The sequence below is a fragment of the Garra rufa genome, chromosome 25 (assembly GCF_049309525.1).
Source record: "Garra rufa chromosome 25, GarRuf1.0, whole genome shotgun sequence".
Taxonomy (NCBI): domain Eukaryota; kingdom Metazoa; phylum Chordata; class Actinopteri; order Cypriniformes; family Cyprinidae; genus Garra; species Garra rufa.
Window position 1 is genome coordinate 13,841,713 of NC_133385.1, and position 21,046 is coordinate 13,862,758.

The following is a 21,046-nucleotide window of genomic DNA, read 5'->3' on the forward strand; positions in this document are numbered from 1 at the left end:
AAGATGTTCTGCAAAGTGTTTAAAGAAGCTCAAAATTAGGTCTCAGACTTTTTCACACGGGGACATGTGGGTTTGGATTTTTTTTCCTTCATAAAAAAACCCTTCATTTAAAAACTGCATGTTGTGTTTACTTGTGTTATATTTGATTAATATTTAAATTTGTTTGATGATCTGAAACATTAAAGTGTGACAAACATGCAAAAAAATAAAAAACCATTAAGGGGGCCAACACTTTTCACACCACTGTATGCTGTTAATCAAGAAATGAAAATGCTAAGGTTTTGTCTTTGATACGGGATGTACCGCCAATGACGTGTCATTTCCTGTCAGGCCTAAGATCTTTGTGGTGAATGAGAACTGCATATGGTGTTTTACCACTGACTGAGATGATATCTGGGAAACCTACACGTTCAGCAGAAGCAAACGGCCGACAAATCAACTTATGCAAACCGCAATCATCAAGATTAAGTGTACTGTGAGAAACAGCCCAAGCTGAATCAGCTTGTGCTACAAAGCACCAAAACATCAGTTTGTTATAAAATTTTATTAAAGAGGCATTATATAAATATAAACATGAATAAATATTAGAGCACTTTGTATATAAATACACAAAACACATTTAGACAAAATATATATTATATAAAACGCAACTGACAATAAAAATGACTGCTTAATAGTGCAAATTCCACAAATACAGTATGATTAAAATAAATAGTTAAATAATTCAATCTTATACTGTACAATATTTAGCTTTTCGTTAACTAATTTAAACCATGATGTAACACTGAGTTCAGAAATACAGAAAACATAGGATCCTCTTTTAGAAGGTCTCTTATGTGGTCTCTTGACCATACAGCCAGGATTTGTTTTCCTGGCGCAACTTTAAAATGGTTTAAGAGCACAGGGTGCCCAATCTACTTTACCAGAGATAAGTTTCAACCCTACTAATGCGCTAGCCTGTAATTTGCTAGTGAAGCCCACAACCTTGATTAGGTGTGTTTGATTGTATTGGAAGTGGAACAAAAATCTCTGTCCATACTGTCAACCGTGGATATCAGAAGATCCTGTTGGAAGGGCAGAAGGCTTCTGGATGTTTTCCACAGAACCTGAAAACAGGAACAGATTGGTTTAATATACTGGCACTAAAGTGTTTGTTTTTAGTGCTGTTTTTTAATACAAATTACTGTTACTCATTATAAAGTATTACGCTACTCTATGTAACACTTTTTAAAGTGTAATTCCTGACCAGTTACTGTTGATGTTCACTCTTAAAAATGAAGGTACAGTCAAACCTAAATTTATTCAGACACCTTCAACATTTCTCACATTATCATAGTTTAGAAAATGGTTATAAAATATGACAAGAACTCAGAGTTAAACTGAGTCAGAACAAATTTATCTTGATAATGTCAGATAACTTTGATAGAAAGGTATGTAATGGATTACAGTCAACCAAAAATGAGTTAGTGTGACAATATTTACACAACTATCAATACTTTATTGACCAATTACCAAGCAATGCTTAATTTTGTTCAGTCTGTGGTGTAAAAAGGTTGCATTAGCATTTAAAGAAAAAACACTTAAGCAAAACATGGTGGGGTCAAAGTGTCTGAATAATTTTGGTCCCAAATTTTTTATCAATTTTACTGGTAGTCCATTGTATGAAGAATTTTTGGGTATAATATGTCACAGTTTACTTTATTTTGCTATCCTCACTTACATAAATGAACTATAGTGTCTTACACCCACTAGTAAAAAAATATCAAAAATTATATCTGGTGTCTGAATAATTTTTGGTTTGACTTTATTTTATTGTCATCCATGGTTCCGTGAGGAACCTTTAACATCCATGGAACCTTTAAACTGTTCAAAATGTTCTTTATACACTCTTAAAAATAAAGGATCTTCAAAGGGTTCTTCAAGCGATGTCATAGAAGAACCATTTTTAGTTCCACAAAGAACCATTCAGTCAAAGGTTCTTTAAAGAACCATCTATTTCTTACCTTTTTATATTCTAAAGAACCTTATTTGCCACAAAGAACCTTTTGTGAAACAGAAAGGTTCTTCATATGGTAAAGGTTTTTTATGAAACCATTTAGACAAAAAAGGTTCTTCTATGGCATCGTGAAGCACCTTTATTTTTAAGAGTGTAGTGAAAAAGGTCCTTTAGATTATTAAAATGTTCTTCACATTAAGAAAGAACTGATCAATGAAAGGTTCTTTGGGCACTGTAAAAAAAAAATGCGTTGCTTACTTAGATTTTTTTGTCTTGTTTCCAGCCAAAATATCTAAAAATTATTTAATCAAAAAGGATTCTCTAGACAAGTAGAAATTATTTTCTTGTTTTCAGAAAAAACAAGTCAAAAATAAGTGTGTTTTTGCTTAGAACAAGCTAAATAATCTGCCAATGGGCAACAGAAAACAAGATTATTTTTCTTACCCCATTGGCAGATTATTTTGCTTGTTTCAAGCAAAAACGCACGTAATTTTAACTTGTTTTTTCTAAAAACAAGACAATAATTTTTACTCTTCTAGAAAATCCTTCTTGATTTAAGAATTTTTAGATATTTTGGCTGAAAACAAGACAAAAAAATCTAAGGAAAGCATTTTTGGTTCATGGTTCTTCTATGGCATCATTGCAAAACCCCCATTTTGGTGTGGGCATACTAAATACTTATTACTTTAGTTTACTATAGTTGTTACTATATGAAATGCATTTCATGACCTGGCCAAACATTTATTTTTACAGAGTAGAGTTGCTGATGTTTAGCATCAGAACGATATCAACAATTGTCAGCAAAGTATCTTCCTGTAAAAGCCGAATTTCTACATATGAGCACGCACACTCCCCACATGCCACCCACACACATACACAGATATCGTTTGTTGGCTTTATGGGGAAATGATGCGTTTCTCTTGTGGGTAGTTCATACCCACATCTCTCTGTCTTAGACTTACACACATTAACACACACCTCTTGTCAGACGCACTTCCTCTGCGATGAGTGTCTGAAGCTCTTCGCATTTCTCTGTAAACTGTTGCTGTAGTGTGGTGTAAGTGTGATGTGAGGGGGAAACACAGAGAAAGAAAAAACCTGTTAAGTATGAGGAAACCTGTTTTGTTTGCAATTCACAGTTACCCAATACAACAACATTACCGTAAATTACTGCTGATACACAAGTTACGCAAAACAGACTAAAATAAATCTGGAGTGTTATAAAGATACATAATTAGGGTACAAAATGAGACTGATGTTAATAAGAAATGTTTAATATTTTGAAGAAAATCACCTGCAGGAGATAAAGCTTGCTAAGCAATTGTCTTTGCTTTTCTGTAGCACCTCTCATAATCTCCATCCTATAGTCAACAAAAGACAAGACAAAAAAAATATATTCAGATCAAGCAGTACACTACAACAAAAACTAGGGTTAGACAAGGTTTTGACTTGTTTACTGAGCTTATTATATAAAATATAAATAATACTACAACTAAGCAATTACTTTATTAAGACAGCGTTAAGTCAAATATAAAAATATATATGTATATATATGTGACTTCTATTTTTTTTATTAAAATACTCAGATTGATAGATAGATATAACAGTGTTTTACTTTTGAAGTACATGTTAATCCTTTTTAAATCATATGCAATTTTAAATATATAGATTTAACCTTATATATATATATAAATGAAACATTTTATATTATAAACTGATTTAAATTTAATTATAGTAATAATTTTAACCTATGTTTTACTGTAGATGTACATGTGCTGATCTGTTAATTATAATGCAATTTTAAATATGTAGATCTTAAAATATATGCATTTTACATTAAAGATTAAATTAGTCAAAAATGTATATATTATATACACTACCAGGCAAAAAAGATTTTTTTTTAAACCAAGCCTGCATTTATTTGAATTAAAGTACAGCAAAAACAGTAACATTTTGAAATATTTTTACTATTTAAAACATTTTTTTCTATTTTAATATATTTTGAAATGTAATTTATTCCTGCGATTTCAAAGCTGAATTTTTAGCATCATTACTCCAGTCACATGATCCTTCAGAAATCATTCTAATATTCTGATTTGCTGCTCAAAAACATTTATTATTTATTACTATTATTATTATATTGAAAACAAATTTCTTTGATGAATAGAAAGTTCAGAAGAACAGCATTTATTTGAAATAGAATCTTTTGTAACATTATAAATGTTTTTATCATCTCTTTTAATCTTTTAATATATATATATATATATATAAATAGTGTATAATGTTACAAAGGCTTTTTATTTCAGATCAGTTCTGATCATGGGATCTCTCTAATCATTAAAGAATCCTGAAAAAAATTTACTCAACTGTTTTAAATATTGATAATAATAATAAATAAGTTTCTTGAACAGCAAATCAGCATATTAGAATGAATTCTCATCAGGATCGTGTTACACTGAAGACTGGAGTAATGATGCTGAAAATGTAGCTTTGATCACAGGAATAAATTACATTTTAAAATATATTCAAATAGAAAACAGTTCATTTAAATAGTAAAAATATTTGACTGTTTTTGCTATACTTTGGATCTGATAAATGCAGGCTTGAGACTTCTTTAAAAAAAACATCATCTTATTGTTCACAAACTTGTGACTGGCAGCGTGTGTGTATATACATACACATATACAAGTAGTGACCTGTTATATCTAACACAATTTTAAATGTGCAGATTGTAATCATTAATTATATGGTAATTCATATTGTTTTCTCACAAACAGTTATATTGTAAATTGTAAAGTAATTCTTTTACATTTTTTACTGTAACATTTTACATTCATTTTTACACTGTACACAAATGTTTAAGAAAGGTTTAACATATCAAAGATGTAACATTCTCAATAGTGTTGAGCCTTACATTAAGATGGATGACTTCTGAATCAGATCCTTGATCTGCTCATGAGTGAATCCAGCAATGCACACACTGTTGACCGTTATAATAACGTCACCTGAGGTGAGAGACAAAGAGATTTTAGTAATTAGTACGTATGACACTGGTGCTCAGTAGAAGTGAGCAGGTGTCTTGATAACTCACCTGTCATTAACCCACAACTCTCTGCCAGACTGTTCTCCTTCACCCAACACACACATGAGCCCAAATCCTGCTCTGCGCTGATGCTTCTCTCAACACTGCTTGTCTGCGGACAGGGAGTAAAGACCCAATCAATTCATCATCCAAAATCCAATTATCCCATGACAGATAATAAGCCCTCAGGCAGGCGCGTAATGCTTGAATGAATGAAGAAAAAAGGATAAGAAGTGTATGAGAAGAGAGAGAGAGGGTAGGCGGGTAATGAGGTTACCTGTATGTCAAACCCAAAAGTTTCATTTTCTTCTCTTCGTAAAACGACACTTTTCCTGTTAACCAACAGACATGAGCAAGAGTCAGACCAAATTTGAGAAGTGCATGTGGGTTGATAAACTTAAGATGTTAATCAGTAACTTTATTTTTTCTTTACCGTATGCACTGCTCTGTTGTCTTGTCTTGAAATTGTAAGACCTACAAAATAATATTCCACATTGCTAATTATTAGTAATTCACTCGGTTAATATAGGCTATTATTTATACAATATACATAAATTTTAGAGAAATCTTAAATCATATTAAACATGATAAAGAAATACCACAAATAAAGCAAATAAGAAAATAAAATATGACTTACGGTTCTTTTTTGACTTTTTCCATCTCTGTTCCTGATTGTTTTATAATCAGTAGTGTTCTTCTGTGTTTTGTGTCCAGTGTTTAACAGGTTGCTTGTCGCACAGCTGCTTTTCCCCAGCAGTTTTCTAATGTATTGAACAGAAGCTGTCATCTTCAGAGTGTGTGCTGACATCTCTGCTGCTCAGAATGTCGCTCCTCCGGTTTTTACTCGCGCTTCTGAACGGATGTCTTGTCATCACGTGACTACAGTAAAGTCCCCGGGGCTTCACTACAAACTTTTGATTTTACTGGAAGTCTGTCAGCGCACATTTATGGAGAATCAGTCCCCTTTAAAACAACAACAAAAGTAGTGATTATATGGATCGCCAATTTTAAATAAATGTATTATAAAATTAATCATTTAATTTTAATAGTAATTATTGCGTTAGATTTTGCGCTATTTTACTTATTTTATTATTTAATACATTTATTTACAAGCAGAAAATACCTTCTATATCTATAAAAAAAGGTAGTCGATAAAGATGAACAGATTTAAATTCACAAATGAGCAACTTAATATAGTTGAATTTAGCTTAATTCATTAATTTATGACATCATATCAAAATACATAAATAGATCTGTTGTGTAAATGCATTCAAAAGTATTTTCTGCTCATCAAGACTTTTGATTAAAAATACAGAGAAAAAACAATAATATTGTGAAATATTGTTTCAATTTAAAAGAGTGATTTTCTATTTGAATATAATTTAAAATAGACTTATTCTTGTGATGCAAAGTTGAATTTTCAGCATCATTACTCCAGTCTTCTGTGTCAAATGATCCTTTAGAAATAATTGTAATATAATGCTTTATTATTAATGTTGGAAACAGTTGTGGTACTTCTTTTTTTTATTAGAAACCTGTGGGTTTTTTTTTTCAGGATTCTTTGATGAATAATATGTTAAAAAGAACAGTGTTTATCTTTACAAAGTCTTTTGTTACAATATAAACTCTTTCTTTGAAATAAATTAATAGTTTTATTCAGCAATGATGTGTTGAATTGATAAAAAGTGATAGTAAAGTCTTATATTGTTAGAAAAGATTTCTATTCTGAAAAGTTTGGGATCAGAAATATAATATATAATGTACAAGGCTGCATTTATTTGATGACAAAACAGAAAAAAACAGTAATATTGTGAAAAACAGTTGTGTTGCCTAATTTTTTTTTTTTTTTTTGACCTGTGATACTTTTTTTCAGGATTCTTTGATAAATAAAACGTTAAAAAGAACATAAAATTTATATATATATATATATATATATATATATATATATATATATATATAATTTTTTTTTTTTTTTTTTATTAAAGTAGTTTATAACAATATAAACTATCATATTCAAAGTTTGGGGTCACTCAAGGATGTGTTAAATAGAAAAAAAAAGTGATATTAAAGACTTAAATCATTCGAAAATATTTTTATTTTGAATAAATGCTGATCTTTTTAATGTTTTATTCATCAACGAATCCTGAAAAAAGTATCACAGGTTCCAAAAAATATTAGCAGCACAACTGTTTCCAACATTGATAATAAAAATAATAAATCATCATATTTCAATTATTTCTGAAGGATTATGTGACACTGAAGACCGGTGTAATGGCTGATGAAAATTCAGCTTTGCATCACAGAAATAAATTAGCCTATATTTTAAAGTATATTAAAATAGAAAACGGTTATTTTAAATTGCAATAATATTTCATAAAACTAAAATGAAATGAAACTTTGATGAGGAGTAATAAGATTAAAAATCTTACTGATCCCAAACTTTTGATATAGGCTATATTGAAATTGTGTATGTAATATGTCCTTCATGGAAATGCTTGCCATACAGTAAAGTAGTAATAAAGAATTGATTAAGCTGAAGAACAGATTTAAATGCATTTATACAACAGATTTAAACAAAAAATAACTTAATCTAGTTGAATCCAACTTAATTAATTAATTCATGGCCACAGTTTTAAACCTTTAAAACAAACCAATAAAAAGGTTTATAAAATGTTTTATTTGTTTATTATAAAGTTTGAGGTGGAATGATTATTTTAGCTTAATCCCTGCATGTCATGCAGATTCTTGTGTTAATCAGATTTGTGTTGTAGGCTGTGGAGGAGTGTTCTTGAAGATTATTTCCTATCCAGTAGGTGGCAGGAACGGCGTCTGCCGGTTCAGTGCGCCGTTCACTCAGATGAAGAAGAGCAATCTAGGCGTCCCCCTTCTGTTCGCTGCTTCACACGACGTAAGCTTTGTCTTTTCCACATCTTTTTGTATCCTCAGGTATATCAATAACGATGTAGTTTATTATTCAAAGTTTGCTCCCAGTTTTGTTTTTTATCTGTAATGTCTGTTATTTCTATGTTTAAAATGTGCGCTGATAAATGGCTTGTCTTGTACAGATGAAGCTTGTGGTCCTGATGCTGCTTTTGTTACTAGGCGACCAGGTTGGCTCGCTAGCTAAATGATAGACAAGAAAAACCCTGAGAGAAATAGCTAAAATAACCGCAGTGTTTTAAAATACAATCAGTAATAGCTACATGCCTTCGCTCTGGTTAGTTAGCAGTGGATACGCGGCTGTCTATCGTTACACAAAGAAATGATCGGTGCTCAATATGTCGAGTTGACACTGACTATTCGCGGTTTAATTGGGTAATTTAAGCACGCGTTAAAGGGCAGTAGTTTGTCTGACCTTTTATTTGGAATACATGCTAACGACTTAACTTGCTAACGCCTTTCTGCAGTCTCACAGCTATCAAACCACCACTGACCACTACACCAGTCATGGCTGCCGAGCCCAACTATCGCCGGACAAAACCGGGTAAGGGCCCTCCTGAGAAACGCATTATACTCTTATCATCTTTACACACCACCTTTAGCAACATTGCTGTCATATAATACACGTGAATACTTGTATTGAGTATTTTTTCATTAACGTGCATAATCCTACACATATTATAATTTGATTGTAGGTGTAAGGACAGCTAACCTTGCTAGCTCGAATGGAGCTGTTGGACCCTCATCACAAATTCCAGGTTTATCTGCAACTGCAGACATCAGTCCTGAAGAAAGGACTAAAGGAAGACGTGTAGGAATTCAGGCCTCCGACTCAGATTATGTTAAACTTGCAAAACAAGGAGGACAGAAGGGTAATTGTGTTACATTTGAATAAAATGTATTATTTTCATTTTTTATATTTATACCCATGATTTACGATGTGTATACGATGTTTAGTGTAGCATCTTATACACTTGACCTGCTATTTATAAAAGAAACTAAGTGAAGCATATACAGTATGTACAGAATGACCTACTGCATTTGCAAACATTTTTAGCATCCACCTTTTTCTTAAATGCAGAAGTAAGCCTATGGATGAGATTTCTGATTCATTATCCGCTATAAGGAAATAACGAGAAGAATAACAATGTGCAGTAAACAGTAAAACTGTTTGCAATACAAACCAGTGTGTTCATATTTAAGATAATACATTAAAATAACATGGTAAGATACATCATTTTGCAATATCACGCAGCAAAACAAGCTGTTTTGAGACCGGAAGCCTGACCTATAAGACTTACAAATGGCCGCGCCCATTCTTATGGTGAAAAAAGGTGTGTAGAATACAATGTAATCTTGAGTTTGTGTCAAATCTATAAGTATTTTGTGACCTACTGTTTGATAAAATGACCTAAAGTTAGGACGTTTTTGCACAAAATTGGATTACAAAACTGAAAATTGCCCGATAAACATGAAAAACCCTTAGAGAAATAGTTCAAATACCCACTTGATTAATTAATTTAATTTTTGCCATAGGTTTGCTGAGCCATGATGACCCTGTGGAAGCAAAACCTAACAGTTCCTACAAACCCTCTAATTGGTTCTCTGACTCACCTGATGAGCAAGGGAGGTGAGAATTTGTCAGCTCATGTGGTAATTTGTACAGAAATAATAAATGAAGCCAAAGGCCTCAGAAAAACATCATTCTTAAAAGAATGATCCCAGACAGATTAAAAATGGTTTGGCTAGAGAAAGATGCTATGAATGCGTCATTTAGTTCTAGTATTTGAAGGAATTGTTCAACCAAAAATGAAAATGTAATCACCCTTGGGCCATCCAAAATGTAGATGAGGTTGTTTCTTTAACAGATTTGCAGAAATGCAACTTTTTATTACTTGTTCACCCATATGGATCCTCTCCAGTGAATGGGTGCCATCAGAATGAGAGTTCAAACAGCTGTTATATAAGGAATAATTGACAACGTTGAATTCTTAGAAAATAATGCACACCTGAGATGGTGACACAAGGCATTTGTTGTATCCACTGGAGACATAACTACTGATTATAATGACTTATACTGTCTTTTTATGCATTGTGTTGTGCTGTGCCACGCCGCACCGAAGGACGATACGATGTAAACATAAAACCATGTCTGCATTTGTGTACATAGAAACGACAAACAACAAGTGCTACTCTACACTGCTTAAAACTTGCATTTGAAAAGTCGGTAGAATATTCAGTGAGTCAGAAGCACCAGACTGTCCTTGCAAAGTTGGAAGGACAGCAAACTCTCCCAGGTTCAGGAAACAGTCCTCTGTAAAATGCGCTGCACACACTTAAATATTTGGGTTGTACTGTTCTGGAACAATGTTTAATCACTGATTTTAAGTTGTGTCCTCTTTTGGGAAGCCCAAACAAAGTGCAACATTACTACAGCGACAAAAAAGTTACGCCTTCTTTTTTTGCATAGACATTCAGGTGGTGTTATGCAAATCATTTAAATAAACGTTTTAGGAAAGTGTGGCTGAGTCTTCCTCTTTGGGACTTTAATCTTTGCAACTTTACGGATGTTATATACGCATGAACAGCTTGTAATCACTCCAAAGACCACTGAATCACTGAAATCGCATCAATTTTGATGGATTTGTTTTTTACAAACATGCAGCTTTTCTCTTTTCTCAAGACTTTAATTGATAAACTGGAGTCATTTAGGTTACTTGTGGATTATTGTGATGTTTTTATCAGCTGTTTGGACTCTCGTTCTGATGGTACCCATTCACTGCGGATGATCCATTACTGAGCAAGTGATGTAATGCTACACCTCTCTAAATCTGTTCATATAAACAAACTCGTCTACTTGGATATCTTGGATGATCTGAGGGTGAGTAAACATTAAGAAAATGTTTGGGATACTATAAGCATTTCTAAATCTAGCATGGCATGTTCAAGCAGTTCAACCGTGATCTGGTCCATATTAATAAGCTGACATGGAGGACCTACATTCTTCTCTCAGAAGAACTATAGGGTTATGTAGAGCCAAAAGCGTTCACCCCAATCCATCCAACATGGTGGTGTGAAACTGGGGTTCAATCATGTGATTTTATACTTACAGCCCCAGTGATGCAACTACCCCTGATGGAAACGGAATGTCTAAAGGGGTCTTACAGCACCTGGAGGCCCCATTTGGAACTGATAACTGTTCAGCCTGGGATGCTGGTAAAAAGGTAAATGGATCAGCACCGACCGTGACAGCCATCACTTATTCAAACCTCTCATAACTTCCTCCTGCTGCCATATTACAAACATTCGTTCAGTTGCCATCTTTCTTTTTTGCCATGCGTCTGCAAAACCTCATTAGGGAAGAAATCTTCACTTATCTTATCATTTATTTGAGGAAAAAAGTCCAAGCTGCATGCATGTTTTCTATTGTTGTGATTATATTTTTATTTTCTTGACTGGTTGACATAAAGACTTTGGATAAAGATATGACCAAATAGGACAATACAGTTGAGATCGTCCCCCTTTCAGAATCTGCAAAATGTTAATTATTTGACCAAAATAAGAGGAAACATACAAATGCATGTTTTGTTTATTTACTACTGGCCTGAATAAGATATTTCACATAAAAGATATTTACATATAGTCTGCAAGAGAAAATAATAATAGAATTTCTCAACATGACTTCAAAAGTTTACACCCCCTTTATTCTTTGGGTGTTCACACTTGTAGTTCGGTTTATTTGGTCTAGACCAAATAGGAAAATGGTACATTTGGTCCTGGTCCGTTTACACTGGGATTTTTGTCACCGAACCCAAAGGGATAGTGCTACGTTCATAACCTAATTGCTCGAGTTGTATGAAGTATATTTCATGACGGAACTCACCGATCACTCCAAACAAAAGTGTTACTCCCTGTTTTTGGTTCGTTTAGAAGTCTGTGTTGCATTCATATACCATTTGAACTGCACGTTCGTTTGGAAGCAGACCAAGATTGTTTGGCGCACACCAGGGTTTGGATGGCAGTGTTCATACTTACCCAAATGAATCGGACTAACAGAGCAATCGCACCAGGGTTCGTTTTAATCAAACCAAATATGACAAGTGTGAACACACTCTTAATGCTGTTTTCTTACCTTAATGATCCACAGCTGATTTGGAAATAGCTGTTTATGAGTCTCTTGTTTGTCCTGAACAGTTAAACTGCCTGCTGTTCTTCAGAAAAAATCCTTCTGGTCCCACAAATTCTTTGGTTTTTCAGCATTTTTGTGTATTTAAACCCTTTCCAACAATGACTGTATGATTTTGAGATCCATCTTTTAACACTAAGGACAACTGAGGGACTCATATGTAACTATTACAGAAGGCTAAAATGCTCACTGATGCTTCTTCCGATATTCTGCCTCTAAAGGGCAGTACTAAATGAAAAAATATGTTTAGGCAAAATAGGGAAAATGTACACATCCCCATTCTGTTCAAAAGTTTTTGCCCGTAGCTCTTAAAGCATGGTTTTTTCTTCTGGAGCATCAGTGAGCATTTAAACCTTGTGTAAATGAGTCCCTCTATTGTCCTCAGTGTGAAAAGATGGATCTCAAAATCATACAGTCATTGCTGGAAAGGGTTCAAATACACAAAAATGTTGGAAAACCAAAGAATTTATGGGACCTGAAGGATTTTTCTAAGGAGAACAACTATCACTAAACAAAAAAATAACACACAGCTGTGGATCATTCAGGTAAAAACACAGTATTAAGAATCAAAGGGATGTAAACTTTTGCACCGGGTCATTTTTATAAATTCAACTATTATTTTCTCTTGTTGACTATATGTAACTATATGTTATTTCTCTTTTATGTGAAAAAACTTATTCAGATCAGTACTAAATAAACAATAACATGCATTTTGTATGATATTTTGGTAAAATAATTAACATTTTGCAGATTCTGAAAGGGGGATGTAAGCTTTTGACCTTAGAACTTCGCCAGAGAACTGTGTTTTCAAAGAATTAAGGTTTCTGAACAAAGACTTTCAAATGTAAAAACCAGTTTGACATAAAAACTGGTTCTATCAGAAGACTCAAATGGCTGTTGCTATGGCTCGGTACACTGTTACATTAGATCTGTGGTCCTCACTTCATGCCCTATCATGTTCATCTTATAAACAGGAAACTGAATCATCTTAGTGCACTATTAGTCATTTATTATTCTGCCTCCACGCCTCTCATCTTTCTTTTTATGAATGATGTTTTGTCCCTGTGCACTTGTGAATTTCCTTTTTTTTTATTGCTGGATGAAATCTTGAATTAATCGCATGTAAAGTTTCATAAGTAGCATTTTATACCATTATATCAAATTGTGAATTATTCTGTTTAATTTTAAAATGACAAAAACATATTTCCTTCACAGAATGTCAATGATGCTTCATCCGAGATGCAGAAACTCTCCCTAAGCCAAAAAGACATTGCGGAAGCCAACAAGTTCAAAAAGATGTATGTCTCTTTTCATATTATTTTACAGATACAGAAATTCTTAAAACGTTCTCAGTCTGTATAAGTGTTTGATCATTGTCTTTACAGTTCCCATGACAAGAAGGCGACAGCTCCAGTCAACATGTCCAAACTTTTAAGTTTCGGTTATGTTGAGGAAGAGAATAAATCTCTCAATGATGATGATGCTTCAAGTGAGACTTCCTGTTTTATCTTAACGGTTTGAGTTTTGCGTTGCATTAACCACATACACAGTAGGAGGCAACTGCAGTGTGGCTTGGTGTAAAAGTCAACTTATTTCTCTAACTGTAAATCTAACTTGTGTGTCTTTAATATTTTAGGCATCACTTCTGAGCAGACCAGCACCATTGCACCAGAGGATGAATTGGAGTAAAGACGATGCCCCCCAAAACCCTTCTTCATGAATTGCTGTTCTCTCGCATCCACTAGCTCCTTTGCATCCGCCACCCACTCTCTGCTTTATGCAAAAAAACACTTTTTAGTCATCTGATTGTTCTCATTTTGCTTCTTTAGCTAAATGACTTGTTTGTGTTATGCTGACATATCTATGGTGCTTGTGATCAGGATAACTATACCCCTAGAAGGAAGGAAAATCTGTAGAGTCCCTAAATGATAACTACAGGGTATAGGCACCACAAAATACATCTTAGATGCATTAAGCACTGATGCCAAGGTGGAGCTGATTTTCATTCTTCACTTGCACATTAGCGCCCATGGCGCAAAATGTGTCAAAATCTTAAGAACATTAAGATAGCACACATGTAGAGAGATAGGATGTACTTTAATGCCACGTTAAACAGCTGTTTCTAACCTCACTTGATCAAATTATGATAATGTCTAAGCTGCAAATTCTAATTACAAACTCCATGGCTGTTTCATACAGTACTGTAAGTGTCTGGTTTGAACACTTTTGAGTGTTCTTACAGCCCAGTAGTTAGCTAGATGAGTGCATGATGGACACATAAGAAGATTACCTTACAAAAAATGATTATATGAAGTGAGGAGATGCTATTGGTAAGGATTTGAGAACAGGAAGGGGGTTCAGGGAGTATGCGATTGTGAATGTTGTTGTTAGTATTGATGTGTAGTAAATAATAATAATATGAGATTCAGTTGTTTTGGTGTTCTATGCTGTATAATTTAATGTTTCTTCCTTCTGAAAACAATGTTTACACTTGCTGTCAGTTCATATCTATAAATGATGACTGAATAAATTTGCATGTGCATAAGACACTTGCTGTTTGTTGTCATTGTTTCAAAGGGAAGATTCACAGATTGAATGTACGGTTATCCTTACAAGTTTTCAATTGTTTATACAGGCAATCAGAATGCCTTCTAAAATATATTTCAGACTTTTAGGTGTAGGTTTCTTTCCATTTTGATACAAAACAATAATGAATAGATAAACAGAGGATAGTTTTGTCAATAAGATTTCAGTTTAAGATGGTTCATTTTGTATGGTTAAAAAAACACTGCTGTTCAAATGTTTTTATTGAAGGCTGCATTTATATGATTGAAAACAAAATAAAAACAGTTGTATTGTGAAACATGATTACAATTTGCAACTACTGCAGTCTACTTTAATATATTTTAAGGTGTAATTTATTCCTGTGATGGCAAAGCTGAATTTTCCGGAGCCATTATTACAGTCTGCGTTGTCACATGATGCAAGGTTTAAGTTTACATACACCTTGCAGAATGAGGTATCATGCAAAATGCATGTTATTTTTTATTTAGCAGTGACCTGAATAAGATATTTCACAATAAAAGACATTTACATGTAGACCCCAAGAGAAAATAGCTGAATTTATTAAAAAAATTACCCCGTTCAAAAGTTTAGGTACACTTGATTCTTAATACTGTGCTTTTACCTAAATGAACCACAGCTGTGTTTTTTCCTTTTTTTATTTTTTAGTAATAGTAATAGAGCCGCTGTTCATTAGAAAAAACATAAAGGTCCCATAAATTCTTAGATTTTTCAGCATTTTTTGTGTATTTGAACCTTTTCCAACATTGACTATGATTTTTTGAGATCCATCTTTTCACACTGAGGACAACTGAGGGACTCATATGCAACTATTACAGAAGGTTCAAATGCTCACTGATGCTCCAGAAGGGAAAAAAATGCATTAAGAGCCAGAGGTGTAAACTTTTGAATGAAGATGTGTACGGTTTTCTTATTTTGCATAAATATCTTTTTTTTTCCATTAAGTACCGCCCTTCAGAACCTACAGAAGATACTTACATGCTTCCCAGAAGACAACATAAGTTAAATTTACCCTGATCTTCAAATTCTAAAAGTTTTCATCCCCCAGCTTTTAATGCATCTGTGAGCGTTTGAACCTTCTGTAATAGTTGCATATTTTCTTTTGTTGATCTTAAATTTGAAATATCTTATTCAGGTCAGTAGCCTACTAAATAAAAAATAACATGCATTTTGTATGATCCCTCTTATTTTGGAAAAATAACATTTTGCAGATTCAACAAGATGTAAACTTTTGAAGTCAAGTGTATTTGAAATGCAAATCTTTTGTAACATTATAATGTCTTTACTGTCACTAAAAGTAACCAGTTCTTTTAAAAACAACATCTTTGACCCAAATTTACTGACCCAAAACTTTTAAATTGTAATATATGTTTGACATAATATAATAAACAAAGCATAATACTCCTTAAAAAGAAACCAGACTCCAGAGGGGATGAGGAACAGGAGTTTCTGACCTCAAAATGTTTCATTTTAAAATGAAAATAACAAGTGATTGTGGTAATCTGACAGTTAAATTAAGGAAAGTTACTGTAAAGACTTCAGGCTCTGTCCCAGGTAGCGGTGACCCAGCACTATAGAGTTACTCATGACAGTCCTACTCAATCATAATACCCTTGACTTGAGCATTTAACTTTCAGGCTCTGCAACTAGTCTAATGCAAGTCACACAGATGCAAAACCAATACTGCCCTTGTATGAGCTACCTTTTGTACAGAATAGTTTCCTTTGAATTTATATCAGTGCAAGGTGTGCATATGTTGTACGTATAACACTCCCTGCAGAAACAACAATAGAAACCATCACAGAAATTCTAATGGTTTCCACAACAAATACCATTACAAACCATCAAATTTTAACCATTAAAACCATTAACAAATGGTTTCTTTAATGTGTTTTGGGACATATACCATTAGGATTTAGTGGTTTTAACAAGCCACCAATAGAAGGCGACCAATTTCTAAAAGAGACCAACATTAATACATTACAGTTACTATTAGAACCAGTACAATTCTCATTATAATCAGTAAAACCAAATTCTGTGCTGGCTTCTATTGCTATTTTCAGCAAACTGGGATCCACTGCCCTTTTGGACAGATTAAGATTAACCTGCAATGGACAGTGTGACTGTCGAGACACCCGAAAAACACTAATAGTCCCACAGGTTCTCATAACAGGCCTGAATGTTGGACTTTGGCTGGCTTCTAACAGGTCCAAGACTCAGTATGTGTGACTACCTGGCAGAACATGAGAAGAGGCTCTCCTTTAAGCTAAAAGATGAGGTCCAAACACCTGATGGGCAAAACAGAGGGTGTCCTGAACTGAGCTCAAAAAGCTTTGGTGCTCCATCTGGCAGAACGGGTATTTTGCTTACCCTGCACCTCTTTAACTCTCATTACGTAATGTGTGGGAATTGTTTCTTTTTTAATCTAGAATGCCATTTGTGCTAATGAAATGGCTAAACTAATTGCGAAGGCAATGTTTTCTCATTTATTTTCTTACAGGTACATCTTTATAAAATGTAATTTAATGTGATCGGGCAATAAAACATTTATATCATCTGACAGGAGCAGTTAGATCACACTCCCACAGGGAGCTGCCCTTTTATCCACACGATGGCAATGTTGCCTAATGTTCACTTCGAGAAAGCCTTTCGAAAATCGTGTTTTTATTATCATACAAAATATTTATGATGCGCCGGCTAGTCTTCCCCAAAGTTATGTGGACTTTGTTGAACCCGAATACTTACGAATTCATCCAATAGAAGAGCAAACACATATTAAGCAATTCAAAGTAAGCAATTTGAGGGCGTTTATGCGCACTACGAGCAGATGGACACTCATGTGACCATTTAGGGGTTGTTGTTTTCGCTGTGTAGCCGTATTATTCACGTACTTCGATGGGAACTCCGTTTTTTCGAAGCAACTCCTGTTTGACTACATGGCAACACATTTAAATGCCCTGAAACAGCATCTCTCTATGTGGAGCGTCTACGTCACGCGTTCTTACCCTCTTGCCCATGGAAGCGCGCAAGACCCAGCCGGAGCCACCCGTTCATCGCGTGAAAACACCTTTGGAAAGAATGTCATCCTGTGATTGCATTACAAATGGATTTATCGGGCTCCGCGTATAATTTGCATTTCGGCGGTTTTGCGGTAAGTGCTGGTGATTTCGCGCAGCTCCAATGAAGCGTTGCTAACATCTGGCGCGCACTGGCGGCGGGAATTCATCGCTGCTTGTCATTTATCGGCATATCTTGTGCATCTCTCCTTCAGTCATTTTCAGAACTGAGCTATAATTCTCGCTGTGGTCAGTGCACAAGCGAAAAAGCGGTTTGCTTTTCTGTCGATGCCTGCTTTAAATCTGACTTCATCTGGCTTTCCTCATTGCATTGCAGAAAATATGCATTTGTACTATAGTTGTGCTTGCATCATTGAACTGATGGCCTTGTTTAATGCATAAAGCTAAATAACTTGAGCAGATGTAGTGTTGCTTCCACCTCTAATCGACATACCTACACCTCCCATCATCATCTCAGGTCCATCATCTGTCCCTGCATGGCGCATTTGATCCATCTGCTCATCATCTTGTAACCTGGGCAATGCATTGCATGTTGCATTAGTTAGTTGGATTAATTAGAACCTTTGGTGACATGTGTTATGGCATCCTACAGTCCAGTATCCCGCAGCCTGTGAAGTAGGCTGGTCTCCATTACGACTGATAGATGCTGTCACTGGGACCACCTTTTAGGCACTTTCTTTATGCATAATTGAGCATCCCTCTATGTCCTTGCTCTCAACTCCAGCTCTAATAATTCAAGCTCGACAGAATGTAGAAGAAGTCTGCATCTCTTTGGACTGTAATGGCAGTGTGGTTGCAGTTTCAGCTGCCTCATCATATTGACCAGAGTTTAGATTGAATGCAGGTTTGCTGCTGTGCACCATGTAATTGCTGCTGTGCGGTGATTTGCTTTGAGCAGTCCACAATTACAGTATGTAAAGATTGCAGGGACAATGCATCATGATGCAGTAAGACGTGTTCCTCAGAGACACTGCATTGTCATGTTATATGGTCTGCAAAAGCATCCCAGGGACTTTTGTGTTTGTGCAGAGGCAGAGTTTCGCTATTCATTAGAAATGACAGAATGATCTCTCTGACAGAAGTAAGTGGTGGTGGTACACCATGTCAGATGACTCCAATAAGTAACAGTTTATTACTGTTTCTTGGTCATCACGGCTAATAGGATGGTTTTTGCGTGTTTCCCTCCTCTCGTCTCTTCTGTATATAAACCCGGTGCTCTGACTGACAGCAGACTCCTGGTAAATCCAGTGTGGAGGTGGGTGGGGATTTTAAGGACTTTCTAAAGTGGATTTTGGATTTTATTCTTGTAAATGCCAGCACAGTGGGCTACTGCCATTTATGAAGTTTATAAGCTTTAAATCATTGGATTATGTATGGATGTGTGTGTGTGTTTGCGAAACCGATGCAATTCCTGTGAACCGGTTCTCTTGGATGCTTCATTTCATGAAACCCGTTTCATCAAAAAAAAAATGGTTCTTCTATGTCATCACTCCACTTGTCACCATACATATTTCTAACAACTTAGGATATATGACCCTGGACCACAATTTAAAATTGAGATTTATACATTATCTCAAAGCTGGTACAAAAAAAGTTGTTGTAGCAATGCATATTACTCATCAGAATTTTAGTTTTGATATATTTACAGTAGGAAATTTACAAAATATCTTCATGGAACATAATCTTTACTTAATATCCTAATGATTTTTGCCATAAAAGAAAAATGTATAATGTTGACCCCATGCAATGTATTTTTGGCTATTGCTACTTAAAGGGATAGTTCACCCAAAAATGAAAATTTGATGTTTATCTGCTTACCCACAGGGCATCCAAGATGTAGGTGACTTTGTTTCTTCAGTAGAACACGAACGAAGATTTTTAACTCATACCATTGCAGTCTGTCAGTCGAATAATGGCAGTGGGTGGGCACCAAACCTTTGAAATAAAAAAAATGCACAGACAAATCCAAATTAAATCCTGTGGCTCGTGACGATACATTGATGTCCTAAGAGACGAAACAATTGGTTTTTGTGAGAAACTGAACAGTATTTATATCATTATTTACCTCTGATACACAGCAATATCAAACTGTCCTGGGCGCATGCTCAGCATCTGGTGCGTTACATGTGTGTGCACTCTGGCTTAATATGCACAAACGCTGGAAGCTATCTGTCGCGTGTATACGACACTCATTGTTTACACAGTGCACACAGATTGTGGGTATAGTGGCTATTCAAAATGCTGTGTATCAAAGGTAAATAATGATATAAATACTGTTCAGTGTCTCGCAAAAAACAATCGTTTTGTGTCTTAGGACATCAATGTATCGCCACGAGCCGCAGGGTGTAATTTGGATTTGTCTGTGCATATTTTTTTTTTACTTTCAAAAGTTTGGTGCCCATTCACTGCCATTAAATGAATAACAGACTGCAAGGTTTGAGTTAAAAATCTTCGTTTGTGTTCTACTGAAGAAACAAAGTCACCTACATCTTGGATGCCCTGGGGGTAAGCAGATAAACATGAAATTATAATTTTTGGGTGAACTATCCCTGTAAGACTGCTTTTGTAGTCCAGGGTCACATATGTTATGCTAAAACAGTCAAATAAAGCATATGTATTAAATCAAATTGCTAATTATTACTTTTTATTCACTGGTTCACCCAAGTAGTTCACCCAAAAATGAAAATGTTCTGTTCATTTACTCACCCTCAGGCCATCCAAGAAGACTTTGTTTCTTCATAGAACACTCAAGATGATTTTTCGCTGAAATCATGGTCTTCATTCTGTCATTAATTACTGACCCTTATGTCATTCCAAACTCTTTATTCATCATTGAAACACAAATTCAATTTTTTTTTTGATGAAATCCGAGAGCTTTCTGACCCTGCGTAGACAGCAACCCAACTGACACGTTCAAGGCCCAGGAAAGTACCAAGGACAGTGTTAAAATAGTCCATGTGACATCAGTAGTTCAACTATAATACTGTGAATCTACGAGAATACTTTTTGTGCACAAAGAAAACAAAACAAAATGACTTTATTCAACAATTTCTTCTCTTCCGTGTCAGTCTTCGATGTGCGTTCACGAGAACAGTATGCCACATAAGCGTGGTGCTGCTGACGTAGAACATCCATCTCTCTTAGTTCATTGTCTGTATATTCTGGTCCAAATAAGTAAGGCT

At 34.7% G+C, this 21,046-nt stretch overlaps 3 protein-coding genes across 5 annotated transcripts in view; 2 read left to right on the forward strand and 1 right to left on the reverse strand.

Moving 5' to 3' along the window:
- Positions 1–659: 659 nt before the first annotated feature.
- LOC141301339 (cytohesin-interacting protein) lies at positions 660–5,865 on the reverse strand. Its single transcript, XM_073831584.1, has 8 exons — positions 5,716–5,865; positions 5,512–5,552; positions 5,356–5,410; positions 5,088–5,190; positions 4,911–5,001; positions 3,291–3,357; positions 2,975–3,041; positions 660–1,106 (listed from the first exon to the last, which is right to left on the reverse strand). Exons 1-8 carry the CDS (start codon positions 5,863–5,865, stop codon positions 1,042–1,044), a joined length of 639 nt encoding a protein of 212 aa, XP_073687685.1. The 3' UTR covers positions 660–1,041.
- A 2,038-nt stretch (positions 5,866–7,903) lies between these two features.
- Positions 7,904–14,751, forward strand: c25h7orf57 (chromosome 25 C7orf57 homolog). Of its 2 annotated transcripts, none has more exons than XM_073831902.1 (8): positions 7,904–7,986; positions 8,486–8,562; positions 8,714–8,890; positions 9,555–9,648; positions 11,131–11,242; positions 13,420–13,502; positions 13,590–13,693; positions 13,841–14,751. In XM_073831902.1, the coding sequence occupies exons 2-8, from the start codon at positions 8,526–8,528 to the stop codon at positions 13,891–13,893; spliced, it is 660 nt and encodes a 219-aa protein (XP_073688003.1). In that variant the 5' UTR covers positions 7,904–7,986; positions 8,486–8,525; the 3' UTR covers positions 13,894–14,751. The 2 variants fall into 2 exon arrangements, with proteins under 2 accessions (XP_073688003.1, XP_073688004.1); XM_073831903.1 differs by having other exon boundaries at positions 7,985–8,024.
- A 2,752-nt stretch (positions 14,752–17,503) lies between these two features.
- The window catches only part of pkp4 (plakophilin 4), a 62,466-nt gene continuing 58,923 nt past the window's right edge, over positions 17,504–21,046 (forward strand). For both annotated transcript variants that reach the window (XM_073831412.1, XM_073831413.1), the window contains exon 1: positions 17,504–17,938. The gene's annotated coding sequence lies outside the window, so the exon portion shown is untranslated. The remainder of the gene's footprint in view (positions 17,939–21,046) is intronic.